We start from the raw sequence: 25307 nt of genomic DNA, 5'->3' as shown, positions 1-25307 counted from the left end.
ATGATCACCCTGCTACTGGTAACATCTAGTCCAGTACAACCATGCCACATGGTTGACTAGATGTTACATATCCTGCTGCCTTATAGAGTTTGCTTTATAAGTAAAGGTAGGGGAAGTTAACTCTCACATAAAATACCCCCTGCCTTAGGGCTCTTGGTTGAGGAGAAGTCAGAGATAGTATCTCAAAAAAAGTACTCATGTTGAACATGTTTTAATTGCACCTGGCTGCTGTCTTGTAGAAGTACTTCTTTTGCAAAAACTTTACTAAGACCATTCTTTATTTATTTGGCTGCCATAGATGTAAACTTATGTTACATTGTTTCCTGCTTATGATGATGAGCAATGGATGCATATTAACAGTGACATGTTGAGTATAGATGATGTCTCTGCTAGTGCTTTTTTGTGTGCAGTTTGGTGAAAGGTTACATTCAAAAGATCAGGTAGGCCTTGAATGTTGCCTCTCTTCTGTGACAGATTTTGGCTCAATGTGACTGGTGATTTTTAATCTTAACAAAAGTCAGTTGTTTACTGCTAATAACTATCACAATGTTGTATCCTGATGTTGATGAATGGAAACACTTTTACTGAGTCCTCTAATTTTCTTCTTCCTGAGTTAATGAGTCATAAATCTTATTTACAAATCATTACAAAGTATCTGATATGGCTGACTCTTAATTGTGCTCACCATTTTAGTTATGTTTAATAGATGGAATAAAATTTTTATGCTATCTATTAAACACAAAGAACTTTTAATATTACTTCAATTGGTTAATCTTTAGGCAAACAAAATTTTTATTTAGCAAAAATTTCAACTCCTATTTGTGAAATTTTACTAAGCAAAATTTAAAACTCTTAATTGTGCTCACCATTTTCTTACACCATATTCCATTCTCTACCTTTAAAAATCTCTTACTCGTCCCACTATGGAAGACAATTGTCACATTTGGACTTGTTCTTCTAATGATTCCCTTTCTCTTCGAGAGAAGGTTCACAAATGCTTGTAAATATAGTTGGATCTTGTCCAGCTTACTAGGTTTAGCTCCTGTCCTACCATCATATGACGGCATCTATTTTTCTTTTTTATAGATACAAACATTGTCTCAGCTTCAGCAAGCTTTCTTCTTTTATTCCACCAACTATAACTCAATCTGACATTAGTTGTCATTTAGCATATTTGCATCCACATACTGTATCTGTTCCTTTTGCGCTCTAAAATTCTTTATTCATCTATTATTATTTCTTGTACCTTAAAGGTTGGAATTCTTTCCTGTTCTCATGTTTTCCTAAATCATACGATTTGCAATTTTTTAATTTTGTCTTTTTTTTTCTTAAAAGTTCTTGCTCTTTTACTTTATCTTTTCTTGCTTAAAACTTTTGTTTTTGTCACTACCAACAATGCAAGCAACACTATTTAATTTAGTAACTTTTGACAATAACATTTGCCTTTTTTTTTAGTTTAAAAACTGAAAACATTTGAAATGTCTTTGACTCTATTTAATTCCTAAATTAAATAGGTTTTATTTTTTATATATATTGCAAAAGGTTTCATTCAAGAACAATCTAGAGAAAAAAATTTTTTTTGTTCTTTCAGATCGTTCTTGTTGAAAATTTTTTTGAAAGAAACAATTACAAATAAAAATTCCTTTGGAAGGTGAAAACCATGGGATAGAGTGAGACATGATTAGAAACTTCTACAAACAGTTGCTTGATGCAGTTTATGCCTGCCCAAGATGAATACTTTTATAGATATACCATCCCTAGCTTTTACTCAACAAGAGCCCCAAGCCAGGGGTGTTTTAAATCTGAGTAACATTTTTTACATTCTTTTCTTACCTATGAAAGCAGATCATACAAGGCAACTTGATATAGACCAGATCTTGCCTTTCTCAGCCCATTACCTCTTTGATGTTTGCAGTGGAGAGATGAGTTGAGCTCTGTACCACCAGGGGTTTTTAATCATTCAGGAATCACTTGGATTTACTTAAAAACAAGTCAACTACCTTTTACTTCCGTTATTTTTGTTGTTTTAGGAAAAATAAAACATGGGCACTTCTGATTTTGAAATAATAATTAGTGTAGCATGTAAAACCCTATTTTTTTTTATTTTATATTATTTTTGTATATAATATAAATTTTTATGCACTTTTGCAGGGAAAAGGTGAGTGAAAGTGGAGGCTTTATTACAATTGGGGATTGTGACACAGAGGGAAATCAGTGAATAATTAAACTTGATTCAAAAGGTGCTCTAAATTATAAAGCAGAGGCTAGAATTAAGAGGCTCGTCTAACCTCAAAACTTTCCACATCAGAGAGACAATTATCACACATGCCAAAAGAACAACATTTCAAAAAAGTTTCTGTGAGCTGTTTTGTTGTCACCTCATCCAGGCTGGCTACACTAGTTTTTAATGGAGTAAAATACTTCCAAATATAATTTTTGCTTATTGAGTTATTAAATTTAAAATGAATAGACAATCAGTATATTGTTGTATTATCCTTGGGCATTTGATTATGATGCTAATGACCATTCTACTAGCTGTCTTTTCTCTTTTGGGCTAAATTCATAACTTTTGTCTTTAGTGATGAGTCAACGAATCAAGTCCTTGATAACTAGTGCCAGAACGTTCAAAATTGTTCTGATTAGAAACACTTTCCCAACAGCCTGGTGAAAACTGTGAAGTATCCAACATCAGTAATGGTGTGGTCTTTAATCTCAGTCCATGGTGTTGAAAGACTGTATATAGTGGAGGGTACAATAAGACAGCAACTTGTACTTTATGTTAAACTTACTTGTATTCTGAATTCTAACCTGGACAATTATTTTTTTATTTTACAAGTGTTACTGTTATTGAATCAATATTGAACTGATGTTAAACTAAAATTGAACTATTGAACTTTTCGAGTAATAAACTATAAACTAAACTATAAAATGGCATTATCCAGTTTGAGATCTGCTCCTAAGCACTAGCTTATTGGAAAGCCAATTTCTCAGTTATCTACAGCAAGATTACCACGTATACTGGATGTACTTTAACTGTTCTAGTTTCATCATTTAAGTGAAGGAAAAACTCTTCCTGAAAGTTAAAATCTTGAGATGCAGTAATTTATATTTGGATGAAATTCAGGATACCAAACAGCGGGTTAACTCATGTGTCAGAAAACTGTCCAGCCTGCAACAGAACTATCTGGCTTTAAAGGCACACAGAACACGGCAACAACAGGATGAAAAAAGACATGTTTAAAGGTGATCTTGAAGAATCGTTTGATATTGCGACATTGGATGTGATGACAGAAATACAGAACAAAGAAGATCTACAATTCCTTTACATGCAAAAAGAAGGTATTTTTTCTTGCATCATGAATGGAGTAGATGTAAAGACAGCAACAAAAAAAACAAATATGAAAAAGCAATGAGAATAATGAGAGAGAAAGAGAAAAAAATGAGATCTGAAGAACGCATGACCAAAGGGCATTAACGAAACAGCAGGTGAACTTTCTTTGTTGATATCTAATTCAGAATCACAAGTAGATGAGGAGTATCAGCCAACTCAGCCATGTACGCCAACAGTATCAACATCAACAGATTCAACAACTTCTGCTTCATCACCTATAAAGAAATTTTTATGTTTATCTTTCTGGTGTCTTGGTGGATACAAAGACTGGGAGAAATTTTGAGCTCCCAGTCCAACACATCACGCGCAATAGATAGCAAAAGCCATTTACACACTAAAAATCTTTCTTTTTAAGAATCAGTTCTAGTTGACTGCTCATAAACCCAAGAATATCACAGATTTGGCTTGGCTTGTCAGTCTTGTTTATGTGAAACAGTGGAATGAAGCACCACTTGGAGTCTGAGCCCCTCTCAATAACATAGAATTTTTTTCAAATCTGAAGACCTATTCGAACAAGACTGTTGCCAGCAAGGCACATCAAGCATTTTCAAAGTACCCCTGGTTTCTCTTTGAAGACATTGACATTGTATTATGCAAACCACATCGCTTTCCCCCAGGTCAACCAGCTGTAAAAAAACAGACTTTTTTACAGTGTAACAAAACCTCTTGAGAAACTTAGGATTTATGAAAAAGATTTTATTTGTTTAACTTGGTTCGTCAAAGATTCCATTGCACAAAATTTATTACAAAGTGGTAGTAAAATCTCAAGTAATGATCTTTCTCCTACTGTACCATATATCATTAATGATAAAAGAGCTAATTTACATGAGCTTAAACAATATTTTGATGAGTCTGCTTGAGCTGAAATTGAAGTACGATATAAAAGCACTTCATCTAATAGTTGGCCATGTTATCATTGTCAACAAATTCAATCAGCCTGTAAACTTCAAAAGTGGATTCAGTGCGATCACTGTTTATATTGGTATCATTACTATTGTGTTGGTATTTTAAGAAAACCGAAAGGTCACTGGTTATGTATAGATTGCAAAACTTAATTGAAAACATATAATTATATATATTCATATATATATATATATATATATATATATATATATATATATATATATATATATATATATATATATATATATATATATATATATATATATGTGTGTGTATATATATATCTGTATGTATTAATAGTAAAATGATAGTTTAATATATTAGCATGTATATAACTTAACGATAAGTAGATTCTAATTATAATTTGTCTTTTATTTAAAACTTAACTTTAAAACTTTAAAACTTTAAAATTTAACTTTGACATTTTTTAGACTTTTTAGCGTTAATTGATGTATCCTGTTAATATCGGCACACCAAAAGAACAACGGTTAAACAGAATTTATGTGTTATTTTTAATACAATTCATTTATGCAAGGCTATAACTTTATTAACATTTTACATACCTGTTAGTCATTAGTTACTCTCTGCAGTAGTGCTGGAAGGTATGATAACATAACTGCAAGGTAAACAGCTTTAAACCTTTCATTCATTTTATGAAAGACTGTATAAAGCTGTCTTGACTATTAGCTAAGCTCTGTGACATAAGCACAACTAAGAGGTTCCTTGAAATGTTTTATTTCTATTTTGTTATTGGAATGGTTATAATGTACGCTTTATAATGTATACTAAATATATATATATATAATATATAATAAATTTTATAAAAATTATATTATACTAAATTATGTATTTAAGTGTAAAGTGAATAGAATAATTCTTTAATAATGGAAATTTTCGTAATATGAGCTAACTTTATTATTAATTTAATTATCACAATATGTGATTGTCAATCATGTTGTTAGGATATTGAAACTGCTCCAAAGGTAATAAAAATAAACTCTATTAACTATAAACTAATAAACTATAAACTATATTATCTTAATGTGCGACTTTAAGTTAGTACTTTATTAAGCAAGCCTTTTACCTAATAAAATTATTTCCAAGTACATATTAGTAAAACTTTCTCCTTTATTAAGGAAGTTTTTTTTCATCTCCATATTAAAAAGCCAGGGATTGTCGATAGTGTTTTATATATAGATTTGTACATTTATGTTCATTTGCTCAACTTAAGTAGTTAAACATCCTCCAATTTCATGGGAATCCTTCTCCGCATACACATTTTTGCACCACAAATGTGTATCTAAAGAATTTAGTGCATTTAAATCAAACAATATTACTACCACATTCTTTACAATTTACTTATTTATCCGTGAACACACTTTTGCAATATTTGCTTACCACTTAAATTGTCGAAATTACTACATACCATCTATCCTTAGAGAAGACTAAAAAAGTGTCCTAAATAAATAAAAAAGTGTGTGCAATATGGTTTACATTGTGACAAGAGATATTTATTAGAGATGCCACGAATATTCGACAACAATTATATTGAGGGCTCCAACCTGCTTTGTTGGAGTGCATAAATCAACTACTCTATGGGCATTTATAAATAGCTTGTGTCACAGCATACATTATTTGTTGACTGATACGCCAAATATTTTAACTATAGTTATGCCTAAAAGTTTCATACTCTTCAAACCATTTAGAAAAGTTCAAAAATAACCAGTTCAGGTATATCTTGCACTTCTGAGGTAATTTCAGAAAATGCTATAGAATGAATTAGTATAAAAAACTCTAAACTTATTTAAAATTTTATTTTCATGACAATCTGAACTTAAAGCATGGTTTAACTTTAATGGGAAAGACGATTAAACGATTGTCTTTTTTATTAAATCGCCAAATATTTGTGACATCACTAATATTTATCTTTAATCTATATTCGACATTTGGCATTTTTTTGTAAACACAGCCATAATGCTTTTAAAAAATCGGTAAGTTTTCAAAAAATATAGTCAAAATCATATGAAATTTATTGCAAACTGCCAATATTTATTATAATAAATTTTGTTACTTTCCAAGGAAAATATCAAAAATTCGTTAGTATAAGATACGTTGAAAGTAGCCAAAATCACTTCTTAACTTCTGTGAATTTTAACAGAAAATAGCGAAACTCCTCATATTAAGTTCCGTGAATTTTCACGGAAAATAACCAAAATCGCTTCTTAATTTCCGTGAATTTTCACAGAAAAATAACATTAGGCATTTTGATTAATCATAAATATTTAACTTACAATATCTTCGCACCAAGCACACTGTGGAGATACAGATTTGATACATGCACCACAATCTTCTTTGGTTTGACAGTCGTTAAAATTTCCTTAAAATATTTTTTATCAAAAATGCTTCATCATCATCATCATCATCATCATCATCATCATCATCATCATCATCATCATCATCATCATCATTGTAATCATGTCATAACCATACTAACCAACAAAAGTGATTTTATTTATTTGACTTTGAAACATTTTAATTGAAAAATATTTACCTTTTATTTCAACATACCCCAGTTGCAAAACAAAGATAAAATATAAAAATGATAGAACATCCATGACTAAAAATTATATACCAAATGTTTTTATATAAGCATATATACATTTATATAATTTAAATTATATAATTAAAAACAAATTTAATGCAAAACTATAATTATTATTATTATAACTATAGTTACACAAATAAATATTGTTACTACTATTATTACAATTATTACCATTAATATTATTATTATTGTTACTACTATTATTTTTATTCATCATCATCATCATCATCATCATCATCATCATCATCATCATCATCATCATCATCATCATCATCATCATCATCATCATCATCATCATCATCATCATCATCATCATCATCATCATCATCATCATCATCATCATCATCATCATCATCATCATCATTATTATGTTATTATAACTATAACTATTACAATTTTGTACTGAATTTATTTTATTTTACATTTATACATTTTATTTATACATTTTATTTTATTATAGATTTATACATTTAGTTTATATAGTATATTTCGATTTTTATAGCATACAGCATTTTCAGAAAAAGAAGAAAAAAACAAAGAATAATGATTAGATTGATGTCCTTTGCCAAACCCTCAGTTGATGTAGCAGCACTACTTTGCCTGATGATAAGGTAGAACATGTAAGGAATGCTCCTACATTGACTGAAAAATAGATAGAAAATGTATTTCACTACATTGAAAGCATTTTTATACAACAATTGTGCAAGAGAAAAACTAACAGTTGAGGCAGATCTGTTGTAAATTCTGGTAGTTTTTTTCATAAAATATCAATACAAGTAAATTATCCATCAATTGAAAGTATAAATTTAGTATTTTTATAGACCATCAAACTGTTTTTTATCTCCACAAAACTTAATTTAAAAAAGAACTACCTGAACATTATTTTAAAATATTTTTTAAACCAAATATAATCCTTAAAACAAAAATGTAAGCCACAATATATGTAAACCAGCCAATGTACAAAAATTAACTGTTACAGACAGAGATAATTGTTTGATTAAGCAGAAAGTCTGTATATTGAGAAATATCAGCATTGGCACTGAAGTTTGCTTTAAATCCATCTGAATTAACTGTACAATTAAAATTGCAACAAACTTCAAGACAAGTTTCATTGACAATTTGGCTTTGCCCCTACAACCATTAGACCTAAGCCCCATCAAGCACCTGTGGTCAACAGTGAATAGCAAAAAGGCCAAAAACAACTCATAAATATTAAAATTCTTTTTTGAATGAACCGTAGCACAAATGGGAACTGACTCCTAAGCTGGATATACAAATCAGATTGTTTAGCCTTGGTCTGATTTGGATGCAGCTTTCAACAAATTTAATAAATAGTTTTTTTTATGGGGGCCGCTAAAGAGTTAACCATTTTCAGTTCATGACTAAAAAACTGTAAACCAAGACTTTAAAACAATAGTAATTACAACAAATTAAATTAAAATATTTCTAGCTGCCATAATGATTTTCACACCCGTAAAGCTTACAATAATATATTTATTTGAGGTCCGCATACTTAAGTATTTATGAGAATGTCAAGTAAATTAGTCCCAGTCTTTTTTAAGAAGTTATAAATTAGATTTTTTATTTATAATCATGATTATAATAGAAAACCAATTTAAAATTTTCTTAAAAAGATATCAAAATAACAATTAGAGCAACAAGAGTATTAATAATACATAGTAATACATAATGGTGATAGGAAATAAAAACATTTAGAACCCATTAGTCTGATTATTACCACAGTCTCATAATTTTTGTGAAGCGTATAGTCAACTAGTCATTAGATTCATGGAAAATCATTTGCATAAACTTAATTTTTTGAAAATACTTTGGGTTTTTTTAAGTTTTATTATTGAATTTAATGTTTATTTTGTAAATAGAATTTAATTTAGATAAATGTAATATAAAAACTCATTATCAGAATAACCAGCAAATTTTATTTTTAATTTTTTTTTTATAGAAATGAATATAAATTTTCTTTTAAAGTTTATCAAACTAAATGAAAACACATAAAAGTTAAATTTAACAAGTGTAGCAAAAAACACACACCACTTTACCTTTATTCAAAAACACTTAGACGCTCGCTTTAAAATTTTTAAGGTTTTATTGGGTAAACAAACTTGATCAGAAAAATATAATTGCAACTGAATAAGTCATTTTAGTTTTTAGCGTTAAGTTATTCTAAAATTTCAAAATTCTTATAAAATATTTTAAAGTCTTATTTGAAATTGTCTGCCTGTTCAACAAGCCCCATAAAAAAGTAAATTGAGTCATTGGCAGGGGTATACTTTAGGGAAATGCGGAAAGGGGAAAGGTTTCAACGGGTAAAAAGTGGGAATAAAATGCGGAAACAGGGCCAAGGGCTTGCAAGTCTCAGTGCATTCATCAATCAATTTATTGAGAACATGCAAGGAGTACTGCTACATCAACTGAGGGTTTGAGTTGAGGAAGTAGTATGATTGGGGTTATTCCAGCATTTTACCCGTTGAAGGTTTCCGTGTTTCCGCATTTTATCTGTTTCCGAACTTTAGCACTCAAGTAAATATAACACAAAATCATTTTTTTCTTAATTAAAAAAGTATTCATTTTTGAATTATATCTTTTGATAAAATAATTATCAGTAATTGTTAAAAAATGTATATTTAACACAAATATAATATAATGTAAAAGTAATTTTTTACAAAATGAATCATTAATATGTATACATAACTTAAACAAATGAGAAAATACTCAAAGTTTTTTTTATATAAAAAGAACTTAAAATTTTAAGTCATTCTGCAATCATCAGCATAATGCATATATATATATATATATATATATATATATATATATATATATATATATATATATATATATATATATATATATATATATATATATATATATATATATATATATATATATGTATATATATATATATATATATATATATATGTATATATATATATATATATATATATATATATATATATATATATATATATATATATATACAGTATCGGACAAAACGAGTGCAACCGAATAATGCTAATTTAGTTTCTTTATATAAAAGTGCTGCACTTTTTCAATTTAGAGAAATAACTATGTAACTGTTTAGAGACAAAGTTCTTCAAGTTTTATTTGAACAAATCCAAAAGGCCCAGGTCTTTTGGATTTGTTCAAACAGTTGATCTTTATTACGAACACCTTCACGATTAATTCTGCGGTTGACGATCTCCCACAGGTTTTCGATAGGGTTGAGATCGGGAGATTGAGGCGGCCAATCCATCACCGATAGGTGGTTGTCTTGAAACCACTGCTTGACTACTTTTGCAGTGTGTTTTGGATCGTTGTCTTGCTGAAAAACCCATTTTATTGGCAAATTCCATTCAGCATGAGGTAACATAACATCTTTCAGGATATTTTTATACATGAAACGGTCCATTATTCCATCGTTTCGATGTATTGGACCTAGACCGTTAGCAGATAAACACCCCCAGACCATTACATTGCCTCCATCATGCTTCACGGTCTTATAGCAGTAACGTAAATAGATGTTCTTAAAAGAACAGAGCAATTATATATTAGTAGAAAATCACTTAACTAAATTTTTCCATTTGACACTGTGTTTCATCAACAAAGATTCATCAGAAATCCTTTTTCTGATGAATCTTTGTTGATTTTTGATGAATCTTTGTTGATGAAACACAAATGAAAAAATTTAGTTAAGTGATTTTCTACTAATATATAATTGCTCTGTTCTTTTAAGAACATTGAGCACTCTATTGTGTAGAATACTTTTTAAAGTTGTTTAAATATATATATATATATATATATATATATATATATATATATATATATATATATATATATATATATATATATATATATATATATATATATATATATAGATATATATATATATAGATATATATATATATATATAGATATATATATATATAGATATATATATATATAGATATATATATATGTATATATATATATGTATATATATATACATACATATATATATATATATATATATATATATATATATATATATGTATATATATATATATATATATATATATATATATATATATATATATATATATACATATTTGCATATATGTATACATATATATATATATTGCTGTTGTATGATTTAGTATTAAAAATACTAAACTCTTGATTGTTGTAAAGTGCTCAATATTTAAGAAAATATATATTTTTTCAAAAACAGAGCGTTTTATAATTAAATTAAAAAAACAACAACTTTTAAGTTCCATTAAAAGTTGTTTTTTCTAAAATTTAATTATATATATATATATATATATATATATATATATATATATATATATATATATATATAAATATGTATGTATATATATACATATGTATGTATATATATTTGTATATATATACATATATATATACTTGTGTGTATATGTATATATATATATATGTATATATATACATATATATGTATATTCATAAATATATATATTTATATAAATACATATATATATATATATATATATATATATATATATATATATATATATATATATATATATATATATATATATATATATATATATATATATGTATATATATATATATATATATATATACATATAAATATATATAGGGAGCCCTAAAATTGCTGCTTCATTGTTGGTAGTTTTAATTTTCCGAATATAAAGTAGTCTAATCGTGGTATTAAATCTTTCAACCCAAACAATTCTACTTAGTATGGTTTCTGGATTATTTACTTAAACAGCCTCGTTACACAACAAACTACATTTCCTACTTACAGACATTATGTGTTTGCTTAAGTCATATGTTGGACTTGTTATTTACCTACAGCAGTAATTCTACTATAAATTTATTTCCCAATGTTCAATTTATTAATTTCTAACAACCGTACTGTTTGAGAATATTTTAACCCCAATGTTAATAAGACAAAGAAAAAAGATAATCCTTGGGTCATTTCGAAAATTAAAAACTTAATCCGAGCATAAAAATCCGCTTCGTATATCAACTGCTCAACTAAATGGAAGAATAATAAACTTAAAGTAAATTACAATCCTCTTAATCGTTCGTAAAAGCCTAAATATTTAAAGCAAAAAAGGCACATAAAAAAGAAATAATATTAAAACCCCAGAAAAACCCCAAATTCTTCTACAAACAACTAAAAAATAAAGATTGAGTTTGTTCTCTATTTAATTTTAGTTGAACTCTGTAGTTACACTTCTGAACTCTCAATTCAAATCTGTGTTTACAGAATATTTTCCGTCGTTAAGTAAAAGTGATGTTAAACTATTTCAGACATTGTTAAGGAACGTACCGATCTAAACCACTATAAATCTTTTTTCTACGTACAAAAAACTTTCATAAATCATTTAATTCTGGAACACTACCCATTCTCTGGAAACTAGCGATATTTAGTTTGGTCTCCACAAAAAGATAAATTCCTTGATGAAAACTATTGTTCTATACTAATAACCTCTATTGCCTGTAAAATCTTAAAAAAACTTTCTATAAACAAAAAAAAAGAGCGTGATTTAGAAGCCATTTTTTCATCTAACGCCAAAAATAGCACTCAAAAAGTTGTCTCTAAATCCTTACAAATTCTTGGTATGAAAAAAAGAAATTCACTTTCATTGATAAAAGTATGGTTCTTAAGTCATATAAAGTGTTTATAAGACCATAGGGTCACACCATAAATAAACAGTGTCTATTTGGGCTTTTTATTTAAAAACTGATAAAACCTTGGTTGAATCTGTTTAACGCAAAGCTACAAAATGGGCTTTCAGCTTAAGATATCTTTAGTACTGTGAAAGACTAAGAAGAACGAATCTTCCATCATTGACTTAATGTTTGGGCTAGGGTAACAACAAGGTTAGGATTAGGAGAAATTTTCCGCGCTATATTCCCGCATTTTACACATTGAAAATTTTGGCATTTTCGCATTTTACCCGTGTCCACAATAACATATTGTGGTATAAGTTGCTTATTAATAAATATAATAGCAGCAATTAAGCTGACAATACCCTTTATTATGGCAACTGCAAAAAGATTCCTAAGCGCATGAAAAAGAATAAGATCACGTTTTGTCTTCAATAAACCTAATAGCTATTGAAGCAGAAATAGCAGCTCAATTAAGTTTAAAGGTGAAATATACCAATTTTTAGCCATGAAAACAAGAAAAAAGCGTTTATTAGATTTTCTACTTACTAAACTTACATGGTGTTTCAAACTAGCTTTTATTTTATGTAAACAAAATTGTATTTAAGAAGGATAATTTTTTTTCATGTATAATTTTTGTCAAGGAGGAAGAAGGGAGGAGGGGAGCAGAGAGTAATTTTGGGGCCCGTATTAAAAATGTATGTATATATATATATATATATATATATATATATATATATATATATATATATATATATATATATATATAAATATATATATATATATATGTATATATATATATGTATATATATATATATATATAAATATATATATATATATATATATATATATATATATATATATATATATATATGTATATATATATATGTATATATATATATATATATATGTATATATATATATATATGTATATATATATATATATATATATATATATATATATATATATATATATATATATATATATATATATATATATATATATATATATATATATATATATATAGAAGTATATATATATAAAATATGTACATATACATATTTAAAATACGATAGCAATGGAAAGACCAAGTTCTGGCTTATACTCATTGGAACCATTAGCTTTAATCCTAATTGTATTTACAACAACTATTTTTAGCCGTGGAAATGTGTGGGTTCTGGCAATTACTATTTCTAACAGATACTACATGAAATAAACTTGGTACGGCTAGGAATACAGTTGAGGTTGCCCCAATTTCTTTTTTTGAAATACCAAAAACACTTTGGCGTTTTATCAATTTGATCATTTTTTGTTTTTTTATTTCATTAGTTTTAATATTAATATTTTAAGCTAAAATTATATTCTTCAATAGATTACAAATATCAAATTTTATTTAAGTGTTCAAAAGTTATCACCATATAAAGTTTCCAAAATCTCTCGAAGTGAGGGGGTTTTAAAAAAACAACTGATCCCTGGTTATTGTTGTTTATAATTTCTAAAAAATGGATAAATCTCTAATAAATGGATAAATGGAAAAAATACATTAATCATTATATACTAAGCATAATACTTTTCTTTATTAATAAAAATAATCTTTATAAGCTACAAAACTTACAAACGTATTAAATTTTTTAAATTTATTAAGAATATTTTTAATGTTACTTAAAATTTGTATTAATTTGTTAATAAAAAAATTCCTATTTAAGAATAACTAAAATTAGCAATTAAAATTTTAAATATTTCTCAGTATTCGTGTTAAATAATTACTAATTTTTTTAATCTGGCCTATAGAAGATGTATTTTCAATCGACTACGGTTTATAAAAGTTTTATCAAAACTCAATGTGTAAAAGTTTTTGTTTGCGAATAATTCAATTAAATTTGCCCTCCCGGAAACAAACGTTTCAGCATACTATTTTACTTTTCAAACAAAGGCAATAAACGCATTGCTGCGTTAGTTCTTGTAAGTTGGAACAAAAATTTTTAAAAAGTTTGTGTTAAATATTGTTCATTAAAGCGTAAAGATTGGTCTAAGCGCTCTAAAATGGTCATTAAATTTGCACGGGTGAATGCTTTGTTTTCAAACAAAGACTTTTTTCAGGAATAACGTGTGCACCTGAACAATGAAAACTTACAATCAAATGAACAGAAGATAATGCAAACGAACGCTGAAACAAAAAGGGTTCAGTAATTTTTAACGCGAGGTCGCCAGCACTTTGTGCAAGAAAAAAGTTTTTGGAAATTTTATCATTGATATTGTTACAATTGATTTATATTTTATATTATAAATATTAAAGTTTTAAAAGACAAAGGAAAATATTTAGAAGTGAAATTAAAACATGAAAAAGCTATTAAATAATGCATACAGATTTGGGTAACATTAAAACACGTAGCCAAATGTTCAATACAATAATTTCAGTACTATGACGCACACCAAAAATCACCTATATAAAAAATGGTGGCCTTTGATAATATTGATGCTACAGCAGCTTCGGGGTATGCACTTATAATTTTTATGATTTTCAAATTTATTTTTTCAGAAATTAATTTTTAGAAACCATAACTTAAATTAAATATAGATCACGCTGAGCAGTAAAACAGCAATTTAAAAATGCCAGGTCCAATTTATATTTAAAATGCTTTGCCTTTCAAAAAGAAAATTTTCTTTACTTTTAAATTTAAATTTCACTGGTGGGCGTAAAACACCATACATTAAGTAACAACAAGGAAACGTTTAGGTCACACCTATATAAACTTGTATACACATATAAAAATACTGTTTTTATTATAAACTATTAAACCATTATTTTGCCGATGGTAAGCTAGTAAATACCATAAACTGGGGTGTCTGTTAAGTCTGTCGAGTAATTTAAAGTTCAAAACAGATTCTTATTATTTCTCAAATACGTGGTTTAATATTTTTCGACCGCATTATGATAAAGTATGTAAAGTAAGGAGAGAAAAAACATTTGTACAAACGCGCATTACATACATGGGGTATTAAAGGTAAATTTACATGCATAAAACATTAAAACTAGTAAGTAAACTTGCTTTTATAACGCCTTTAGCAGTAAAACTTCATTTTTATTTAAAAATTATTTTGTGTTTGAATAAACGAAGTGTTTCTAAAATTATTGCTCAAATGACTTCTTTCAAAAACGGGTGTTGTTTTACTAAGATAAAAAAATTGAGGAGTTACTTGATTTATTGGAAAAGAAAGAAAATTAAGAGAATGGAAAAAAAGGTTTAATGCAACTTACGTATTTTTAAATTATCTGTAAAAAAAAAAAAAAGATGTCAAACATTTACGTTATTACTTTTTAGCTATTTTTATTAAATTATTATAACGACTCATAAATTATAAAAAATAATAACAAACTTTGAAACAACAAGAAGTACTTTCAGAGGCGATTTTAGGAATGAGGGGGGAGAGAAATCCCTAAAAACTGCTTTCTAAAAAAAAGAGGTCCTCAAAACTAAAAAACTGCCCACTAAAAAGACTAAACAAGGTTTGATCTTCTTTTTAGAGAGAGGGGAGAGGAGTGGAGTAAGGGAGGAGGTTACGCACCACCACACACAGACCCCTGTCTTCATTCTGATCATTCATATCACTTTCTAATAAAATGTTTACTTATGAACAAAAAGTAAAAAACTAAGTGAGTTTTTACGTGGCGGTTGGTACGAATGTACTATTCTACAATCTCTTAAATGATGTTGTTTTGTTAGAGTCTATAATTTTTTTCTTCCATTTGTCAGACTTTGGCTAGTTTGGCAGATTTAAATGTTATATATTTATATGTTTGGAGATGAGGGTTAAGAATAAAACCCATTTTCTTGAACGACCAATTTTATATAAATTAATTTAGAAAAATATGTTAAGTAGTCGCTTGCACTTCAGCAATAAAAACGATGTGAAGAGAGTTTTGTTCACTTTGGAACGATGTGAAGAGAGTTTTGTCCACTTTTGTGAATTGCAAAATTATGATTATTTTAGCTCAAATTGCGAAAATAAAAAACACATTAAAAAACAAACACTTTTGACAATATAGCAACTACTGACATTTGCAATCATAAAGATTTGGTAACAAGAACTGCTAGCTACATAAGCTATAGCTTAGACGCCAAATGGGGTCTGTAATTTAACAATCTTTATATATTATCTACGTTTTTATTTATTACTACTGGTTTTTATTTATTAAATCTATTTTGCGTTACCAACAATCAGTGAAAAACTTTGCTGTATAAATATGTAAATATGCATATAAACATTTTTGAAACTTTTATTTTTTAATGTTTTTAATTGCATTGAGCTTTTCCAAACACTTACCAGTAATTCAGTAATTTTTTTTCCAGTTTACAAGTAAACATATGCTAAAAATGTTAGTCAGATTTTTTCAAATTAAAGATTTAATTTTTATGCGACTAAATATGCAGGTTTATGCATATTTATTTATTTTCATTCATGCAGACCTAAACTTATCTCAAGGTTAATCTAAACTAATCAACTTTTTTTAACAATTTTTTAAATCTCGTTTTAAAGTTGCTCAAATAAGTTCTTGCGGTTCCAGAACTTTGAAGAAGACCATCTAGCTATGAATTTCCTTACCGATGTTGCAAATATGGCCCGAGTAGGTATTGAACCTTGAACCTCTCGATTCTGAAGCAAGCGCTCATAACTAAAAGATAAAAGTGCTAATAACTTTAAGATAACTCAAATTTTACTAAAAGTTTTGAACTCCTAATTTTAAGAACAATTTTCACACTGTAAATGGTAAAAACAAGCTTGGCACCTATTTCAATCTACACTGAATTAAAACTTATTTTAAGTTATACTAAATTATAGATTGAAATGGGCCCGGTGCTAGTTTTCAACATTTACAGTGTTCATTGTGTAAAATTATAATTATAGTTTTAACAAACAAAACAGAGAAAACATTTTAAATATATAGCAGCACCAACCTACATTTTCGTTTTAAAAGTTAGCAAAAAAAAAAAGTTGTAAAACTACAATGAAAATGTAATGAAACATTATTATTTGAAAGATATCAATTCGCTTTGACTCTGAAAGTCTTTACTTAAAGATATTAATTTTGTTAATTTATGATAAAAACTTTTTTTAAAAAATTGTCAAACAATTGATCTCTACTACACATTAATGACTCAATATCTGACTCCAACGACATCTCGCAGCGTTTTATTTTTTTAATGGATTTCTTTGTGATTTGTGATTTCTGTTTGGTGATTGGTTTAATTTCTGAAAGAACGAGATAATTATTTTTACGTTTTTAGGTTCCGATGTTTTTTTCTTAGCAACATCATTAGATGTACAACATTATTAGGTGTGGATTTTAATTTTCTACAAGTATCTGTTTTTAGATTTGTTGACATTGTTGATGTATCTGTTTTTAGATTTGTTGATGTATTGGAACATTTGATCAATTGATATATTTTTTTTAGATTAACTCTTTTAATTTAGAGTTTGCTTAGTTGGATTTCATTTCATGCAATCGTGAAAGGTTCATCAGTTGCAAGACATTCCGCCGCTTTGGCTTGAATCTTAGCCTATGGAGTGAATTAAGCATTTCTGTCAATGTTATCCTAAAACTAGGGTTTGGGAAAACCGGCATTTTTAGACCCGACGAGTCCGAGTCGAGTCTAAGAATATTTATCGGGTCCGGGTCCAATACGTCTTTTTAACTTGCAATTTTAACAATAGCATGAAAGGATTTTTTGTTCTCTCACCCATTTTTAAAAATGGATTTGGTATACGTTAAGGTAAATAAAACAACTTTTAGCCAGTTCAACGTCTCACGTACATATATTATTCTATACTTTTATTATAATCTTAAACTACCAAATAAACTTGACATTACCTTTTTAAAAATATCGCATTTTATAAAATGCGTGTGAATATACTAGCAAAAATAATTTCAACTCAATTAAAATACTTGCAAGTGTGTAATACAAAATAGAGCAATTATTTTTGCTTACAAAATAAAACTTTAAAAAAACTAATGCACTTAATGAATTGTCCGATAACCTAAAACAAATTCTTGTACAGAAGTTGGATGCTACAGAAAATGTTCGTTCGGAATTTGTTGATGTTGGTTTTATCTTCATTAACGCTTGATGCAATTTTTCTAAATATACAGTTCCTTCGACGTCACCATCGCTCTCATCAGAATAATAATTTTCATCTTGATTATCATTAATATCATCTTGACCATGGTCATTTCTATCTCCATCAACGTCAACTTCATCTTGCAAGATGGTAATACTTTTCTTTTTATATAGTACATCACAAACAGCTAAGTGTATTGTGTGATTCAAACACAAATTATAGAGACTAGGAGCTTCTCATCCAAATTTTATCATTACACTTGCACCGTCGCCGATTGAACCAGCTATATATTTTTTAAAATTAATATTATATGTGTTTAAATGTTGTTCAACTTTTTTAACTAACTGTACAGCTGTACACGAGTTAAAAATTCTCACTAAACCCAGATTATTAACTTCAGAGTCAATTCCATGCAAATTGATATTGAGATATTTCCGAATTTTCATACTCGTCCATTCATCAAGTATAATGCTAAATCGTCGGCCTTCTTTAATTTTTTCTTGTAACAATTCTAATATTTTTTTCATAAAACTTATGAATTAAATTCATAACATCTCTTTACTTTCACGAATAAAACTAGACTTTGTAATCGCCCTAACTGATATACCATCAAGAGCGGCCATTTTAGAGAGAACTTCTTCTAAAGGCTTTCTTGCGACGGAAACGAAAGTGTCGATAGTTTTAAATCGTTTAATGCCAGAATTTTCTCCTATTTCTTCCCGTGTTGGTAAAGAAATTCCGTGTTTAACTTTTAAATGTTTAATCATTGATGAAGTATTTCCATCTTCGTTTGATATTATCGTTGAACACTTATTGCATTTTCCACTTTTCAAATCTTTCCAAAAGATTTAAAAAATCACTCCAAAGAGAGGGAGTATTTCAAAAGAGCGAAATACTCCCACTCTTTGGAGTGCTTCGGCATAATGGGACTGTAAAAAATGTTCTAGTAAAACTATGATATTTCACTTTTTTCCTATATAGAGAAGTAATTAAAAAATGAAATTTGTTTTTCTTTTTTGTTTTTTAAATACGCGCCAAAAGAATTAACTTATTAACTCAATCTTTCTAGTCAATAGTTTTTATATTAGCGAATGCTTCTAAAACATTTGCTAATTATAGAAATATATTATATTAGCAAATCCTTGAAAGCATTCGCTTATATATAAAAACATTTCGATTAGAAAAAATTTAAGTTATGAAGTTAATTCTTTAAGTGTGTATTCGGAGATACATGGAAACATACATAAACTTTAATATTCTCAAGACATCTAAAAAGCCGTGACCAAGTTCAACTTTAAGTTAGATTCACAAACCCTTCTAATATATTTTTCTAGAAAAGGTAGGGATCCAGCTCGACGACGCACCGCTGCCTACGAAATAAGGGAAAACATTCAAACCATGAGACTCACCGAGCCTTAAACTGGGTATCGGATCCGGGTATTTACCCAAAGACTCGCCGAGACCGAGTCCGGGTACCCGGAGCCGAAAAACCCTACCTAAAACTGGTATATGCGTTCAAAATGACGCAAAAAAATCTTAAATGCTTAGTATTTAGAAACAATGTCATAAAAACACATGCAAAATGATATTATAGTATGGTTTTATTTATCTTTTAACCAAAGTTTTTTTCTGCAACACCGAAAAACTAGAAATTAGTTTAATTCATTCCCACAGTTATATTTGTTAATTCATCATCTGGCTACAACATCTGGTAAAATAATTTAAACATTAGTGAACAGGTGACGGGTAAAAACATTTAACACAATTTAACACATGTCAATGTTACCCACATGTCAAAGTACCCGCGTTACCTTACTAAGCTTTGGCCCCTGTTGTAAATTAATGAAGGAAAATCGATCGAGATGGCTTTTTCTACAATAACATAACGACATTAAGGAAAAAAAAGATTAAAAAAAAGATTTAAAGGAAACTGTAATATAGCTCGTATTTGAAAATACCAGTTGGAATTTGTAAGTTTTTTTTCTATTCTTAAAAAAAATATTAGGTCAGAGTTATTATTAATGGATGGTACTCTACGGTAGAATTTTTTTAAGAATGGTTTTTTGCAAAGTTGATTTTAGGTAAAGCCGTTGGTAGTTTAATATAAACTAAAAATGCTGTATTTTATATAATATAAAATATAATTATAAATATATGCTATATTTGGTTTAAAAAATCATAAAAATGACCACATAAAGTAAGTTTTAGTGAAAGTTTTCTTTGCAAAATAAAGGCAATTTTTTCTAATTATTGAATTGGACCGTTGATTTTTTCTAATTATTGAATTGACCGTTGCGGTAGATTTGACTTGAAATAATTACAATTAAACTTTAGTAAAGTTAAAAAACAACAACTTAAAATAAGATAAAATGTAGATACTGAAAGTGATGATAAAGTTCTAAACAGTGTATAATATTATAACTTAATAGCCGTTAGTGTATGATATAAATGTATTGAATAAACAAAGAAATTAGATAAATGAAATAATAAACTTTGTATTAAAAATTATATGGAGTAATTTTTTTTTGTTATTCTTACTACCTATTATTACTTTTTAAACGATTAAAAAACAACGCAAATAAATCAAAGATAAGAAATAAAAAACATTGTTTTGCCACGATAACCAAGAAAATACTGATTCTTAATTTAGTTGGATATAAACCGAAAATTATCAAATTGGAAAATATAAAGAATATAAGGGAAGTCAGTATGCTATACCTAGATTTTATTTTAAGCAAAAGTTTGTTATATTTATTGTTTTTTCATATTTTTTTTAGATTTTTGCTTTTGCTTTTTACTCTAAATATGTTTTTTAATGGCTTTGTAACCGCTAGGTGTTGAATGGCTGCGTAACCGCTAGGTGTTGAACGATAAAAATTTAGCGAGTTTAGCATAACATAATCTAAGTCTATTTTAATTATTTTATTTGTTCATTAAACAAAAATATATTTGCTACCTAAAGTGCCAACTTTCAACTGTTCTAGATCACAGTTTAAAGTAGTAGTTACATATAAATGCAATATGACCATTAGAAGCATTTATGCTATTTTTCGGTTAAGTTAGCCGGAGCTTAGGCTTTTTTATTTTTATTTTTTAAATGTTTTCTTGTTTACTTTGGCAACACAATTATTTATGTTTTTCATTCTGAAATATAAAATTAGGGCATACTATATTGTTTTAAATCAATTTCAGTATTTGAATATAGCCTTTTTAATTATACTTTCTACTTAAATAAATACTCAGTGAACCAGCCCAACTTTTTTTGATTTATTCCATAAAATGAATTATTCAACAACAAACCATGAGCAATTGGGAAAATGGTTTTTGACAAATCTAGGAACACGACATTAACACGTCGTTTATATTACTTTAAATATTGTAGCATAATAGTGCGGTAATCATCATTGTAGAATAATAGTTTTAAAAACCGAATTCACAGTCACTGAAAAGCAATTTTTTTCTATAAGAAACCAAGTAGCCGGCATTTCAGTGATTTTTGAGAACACAAGATTTTCTGAATTTCTAAGTTATTTGCGGACTTTATATTTTGTATATTAAGAAGAATGATACCGGCTTTATTAGACAAGTTAGTGCTAAAGTGTTTACTTTAACATTACTTTTAAATAATAATGCTGAAGAATTGTCATCTTTAGGATAATTAAAATATACATTATTATACAAAAAATTACAAAAGTTTTTTTAAAAAAAAATACTATTAAATAACAGTAAAAAAAACTCTAATCAATTTTCCCAAATATATGTTGATATTATACCCCTTTAACATTTTAAAATTACGTTACGTATTGTAACGTAAACGAGATTCGTTACTTTACGTGCAAAATGTCCGTTATTTTTACGTAACCGAGACGTAACATTTTACGTAACAATACGCAACACTGCAACGTAACGTTACGCGCAAAATGTTCATTATTTTTACGTAACCGAGACGTAACATAGTAACGTAACAATGCGTAGCACTGTAATGCTACGTGCAAAATATTACGTAACAACACGTAACATTTTGACCTAATGACACACAATATTGTACGTCACAATATAAATATTTTGACGTCACAATACGTCACAAATATAAATATTTTGACGCTTTATCACGTCTTTTTTTTTTTTTTTTTTAAAGGTTAAACAATTGAGACGTAACGTAACGTTAAAAAAATCTACCTTTGAGACGTATTTTAGTTACAACTCAAATCTAGATTTAGTTACGATACGTTACGTCTCAATTGGTTACACTTTCAAAAATTAAAAAAAAAAATTTGAGACGTAACTTTGCGAATTGAGACTTTTTTTTTTTTCGTGACAAAGTAACCAATTGAGACGAAGCTATTTTACAATAAAAATAAAACAAAAGTATTTAGCAATAAGGCAATGATGAACAAACATTCACTACATTTTCAAGTTTATTTACTAAATATTAAATTAATAAATAGAGAGTGTATCCTTGTTACCAATTATAGCCGATTGAGACGTAACGTAACTTTAAAATGTTATAAGGGATACTTTTTATACATGTGCATGATACATGCGTTTGATAGAATGCATTTTTTTTGTTGGTTACAGAAAAACATATTTACGGCTTTGGTAAAATGTATCGCAATGTTTGAGTCTTGAACAAAACAGTTAAAGACGTTTTACTTAAACCAGTTTACTCAAACGTTTTACTTCCTCTTAAACTCAAATGTTTTACATCCCTAACGACAAACGTTTTACTTCCCCTTCCTCATCCACTCAAAAACGTATTTGAGTGGATGAGCAAGGGGAAGTGGGCATAATGTACGGAAGATATAAAAAACTATGCGAACTTGGCATTGTTTTTAACTAATTTACCAAATTTTAATGTTTAACTTTGAATGCTCAAAATCTCATTCCAATTTATTTTAAATACTATCGTATTTAAATAACACAATTTAAATAAAGAATAAAAAACAACAATTTCCAATATAGTTAATGATTTTTAATTATTTAAAATCTAAATCCTGAAAAAAACCAAAAACTGAAAAACGTACAAAAAGTTGGGCAGGCTTGAACACGATGACTAAATGCTGTCCTAACCACAACCCTCAAGCAATGTATGAACATTTCGTTGTTTCAATCCCTATGTTCATGTTTGTATTAACTACTTTATAATAACCTCTATTGGTCAATCAATTAGTTCACAAATAATTTTATTGATTAACTTTAGTCGATCAGTAAAGTATCATTGTTGATAAAATGTGTTTGAAATTGAAGGGAAGTGTGTTGTTTACAAGATTCTTTTATGGTGTTATGAACAAGCAATTTTAAAAACTACGTCTGATATTATAGCACTATATTTCTTTAACATGTTCAAGTTATCTTAATAAATCGAATCTCATCAGAAATATATTGCAAAGTGACTTCTTGCATGCCTCTTTTTTTCTTAATTTTAAAGATAATGAGAAAAAATATATAGTCACTGCAAACAATAATCAAGTGATAAATTTAAACAATCTCTGTTTATATATAGTTTTTTATATAGTTTCCATACATTTGATAATAAAACTAATTTTTTAGTCATTAGATAATCCATTTTCACTGACATCTACTTTTCTTGTAATGTAGACTGTTATACTACTCTGAACTGATTTGGCATTCGGTGGCAAACATTTTAAACAATTAATTCAATTATGAAATAGGTTCCAGTCAAACTTTGTGAAACTTATAAATGTTCCCCAATTACATTTTAAAGTTACGTTACGTATTGTAACTTAAATGGGATTCGTTATGTTACGTGCAAAATATCCGTTATTTTTACGTAATCGAGACGTAACATTGTAACGTAACGCTTCGTGAAAAATGTTACGTAACAACACGTAACATTTTGACCTAGTTACACGTAACATTGTAGCCTATGGTATCCTTCTAATAAATTGTTTTTTCATATATATACATACATACATTAAGAGAGAGACTTTTTTTTGTGTTGTTATTCACCTCCTCAAGGCCACTACAGATGAGGAGGCTACTTAATAGTGGTTATAACCCTTTCTCAACTCTATAACTCTGAAACACGAACCTTGACGAACAAGGCCGCTGCGCAGAGAAACAAATTGAGCGCAGAACTTACCAGGGACGTGGTGGGGATCGAACTCAGAACTTCTCGCTTATAAAGCGAGCGCTTTACCAATACACCTCTACCGCACTTATATATAAAAATAGAGAGAAAGAGCTATATACATATAAATAGTGAGAGAGAGTATTAAGGTGGAATGCAAGAAGCAAACTTGAGTCAAGTTCGACTTGAACTTTACATTGTAACCAATAGAGGCAGAGTATGGGTTTTCCCCTCCAAAGGTACTCTACCGCTATTCACAATGTAAAGTTCAAGTCGAACTTGACTCAAGTTCACTTCTTGCATTCCACCCTAAAATGCCACGACATATTAAAAGATTCTAGACAAAAAGAGAGATTAGATAGTGAAAACAGAAAACAAAAAGTGCGAACTACACATAATTGGCTTAAGCAATTTTGTTTAACATTCATTGAAAGAAGATAATAGGTAACATAAGAAAGGTTGACATTTTATATTCATTTTTGCTTGTGGGTAAATAAAAACTTGTGAAGTGTTATTGACAAAAAAA

At 27.9% G+C, this 25307-nt stretch overlaps 2 protein-coding genes across 21 annotated transcripts in view; one reads left to right on the top strand and one right to left on the bottom strand.

Moving 5' to 3' along the window:
• The window catches only part of LOC100205067 (integrin beta-1), a 46316-nt gene extending 39315 nt beyond the window's left edge, over nt 1–7001 (bottom strand). For both annotated transcript variants that reach the window (XM_065788636.1, XM_065788637.1), the window contains exons 1-2: nt 6846–7001; nt 6586–6671 (exon numbers count right to left, since the gene is read on the bottom strand). In XM_065788636.1, coding sequence (XP_065644708.1) covers nt 6586–6671; nt 6846–6909 — 150 coding nt within the window. In that variant the 5' untranslated portion in view covers nt 6910–7001. The remainder of the gene's footprint in view (nt 1–6585; nt 6672–6845) is intronic.
• A 7719-nt stretch (nt 7002–14720) lies between these two features.
• Nucleotides 14721–25307, top strand: part of LOC100203833 (uncharacterized) — a 76102-nt gene continuing 65515 nt past the window's right edge. For 9 of the 19 annotated variants that reach the window (XM_065788621.1, XM_065788623.1, XM_065788619.1 and 6 more), the window contains exon 1: nt 14756–15065. In XM_065788621.1, coding sequence (XP_065644693.1) covers nt 14993–15065 — 73 coding nt within the window. In that variant the 5' untranslated portion in view covers nt 14756–14992. Of the gene's footprint in view, nt 15066–25307 lie in introns of all 19 variants that reach the window. The other 10 variants (XM_065788617.1, XM_065788610.1, XM_065788604.1 and 7 more) reach the window with 3 other exon arrangements.

The sequence above is a fragment of the Hydra vulgaris genome, chromosome 01, assembly GCF_038396675.1.
Source record: "Hydra vulgaris chromosome 01, alternate assembly HydraT2T_AEP".
Classification (NCBI taxonomy): domain Eukaryota; kingdom Metazoa; phylum Cnidaria; class Hydrozoa; order Anthoathecata; family Hydridae; genus Hydra; species Hydra vulgaris.
Note: the sequence above shows the minus strand (reverse complement) of the source record. Positions and strands in the feature narration are given on the sequence as shown.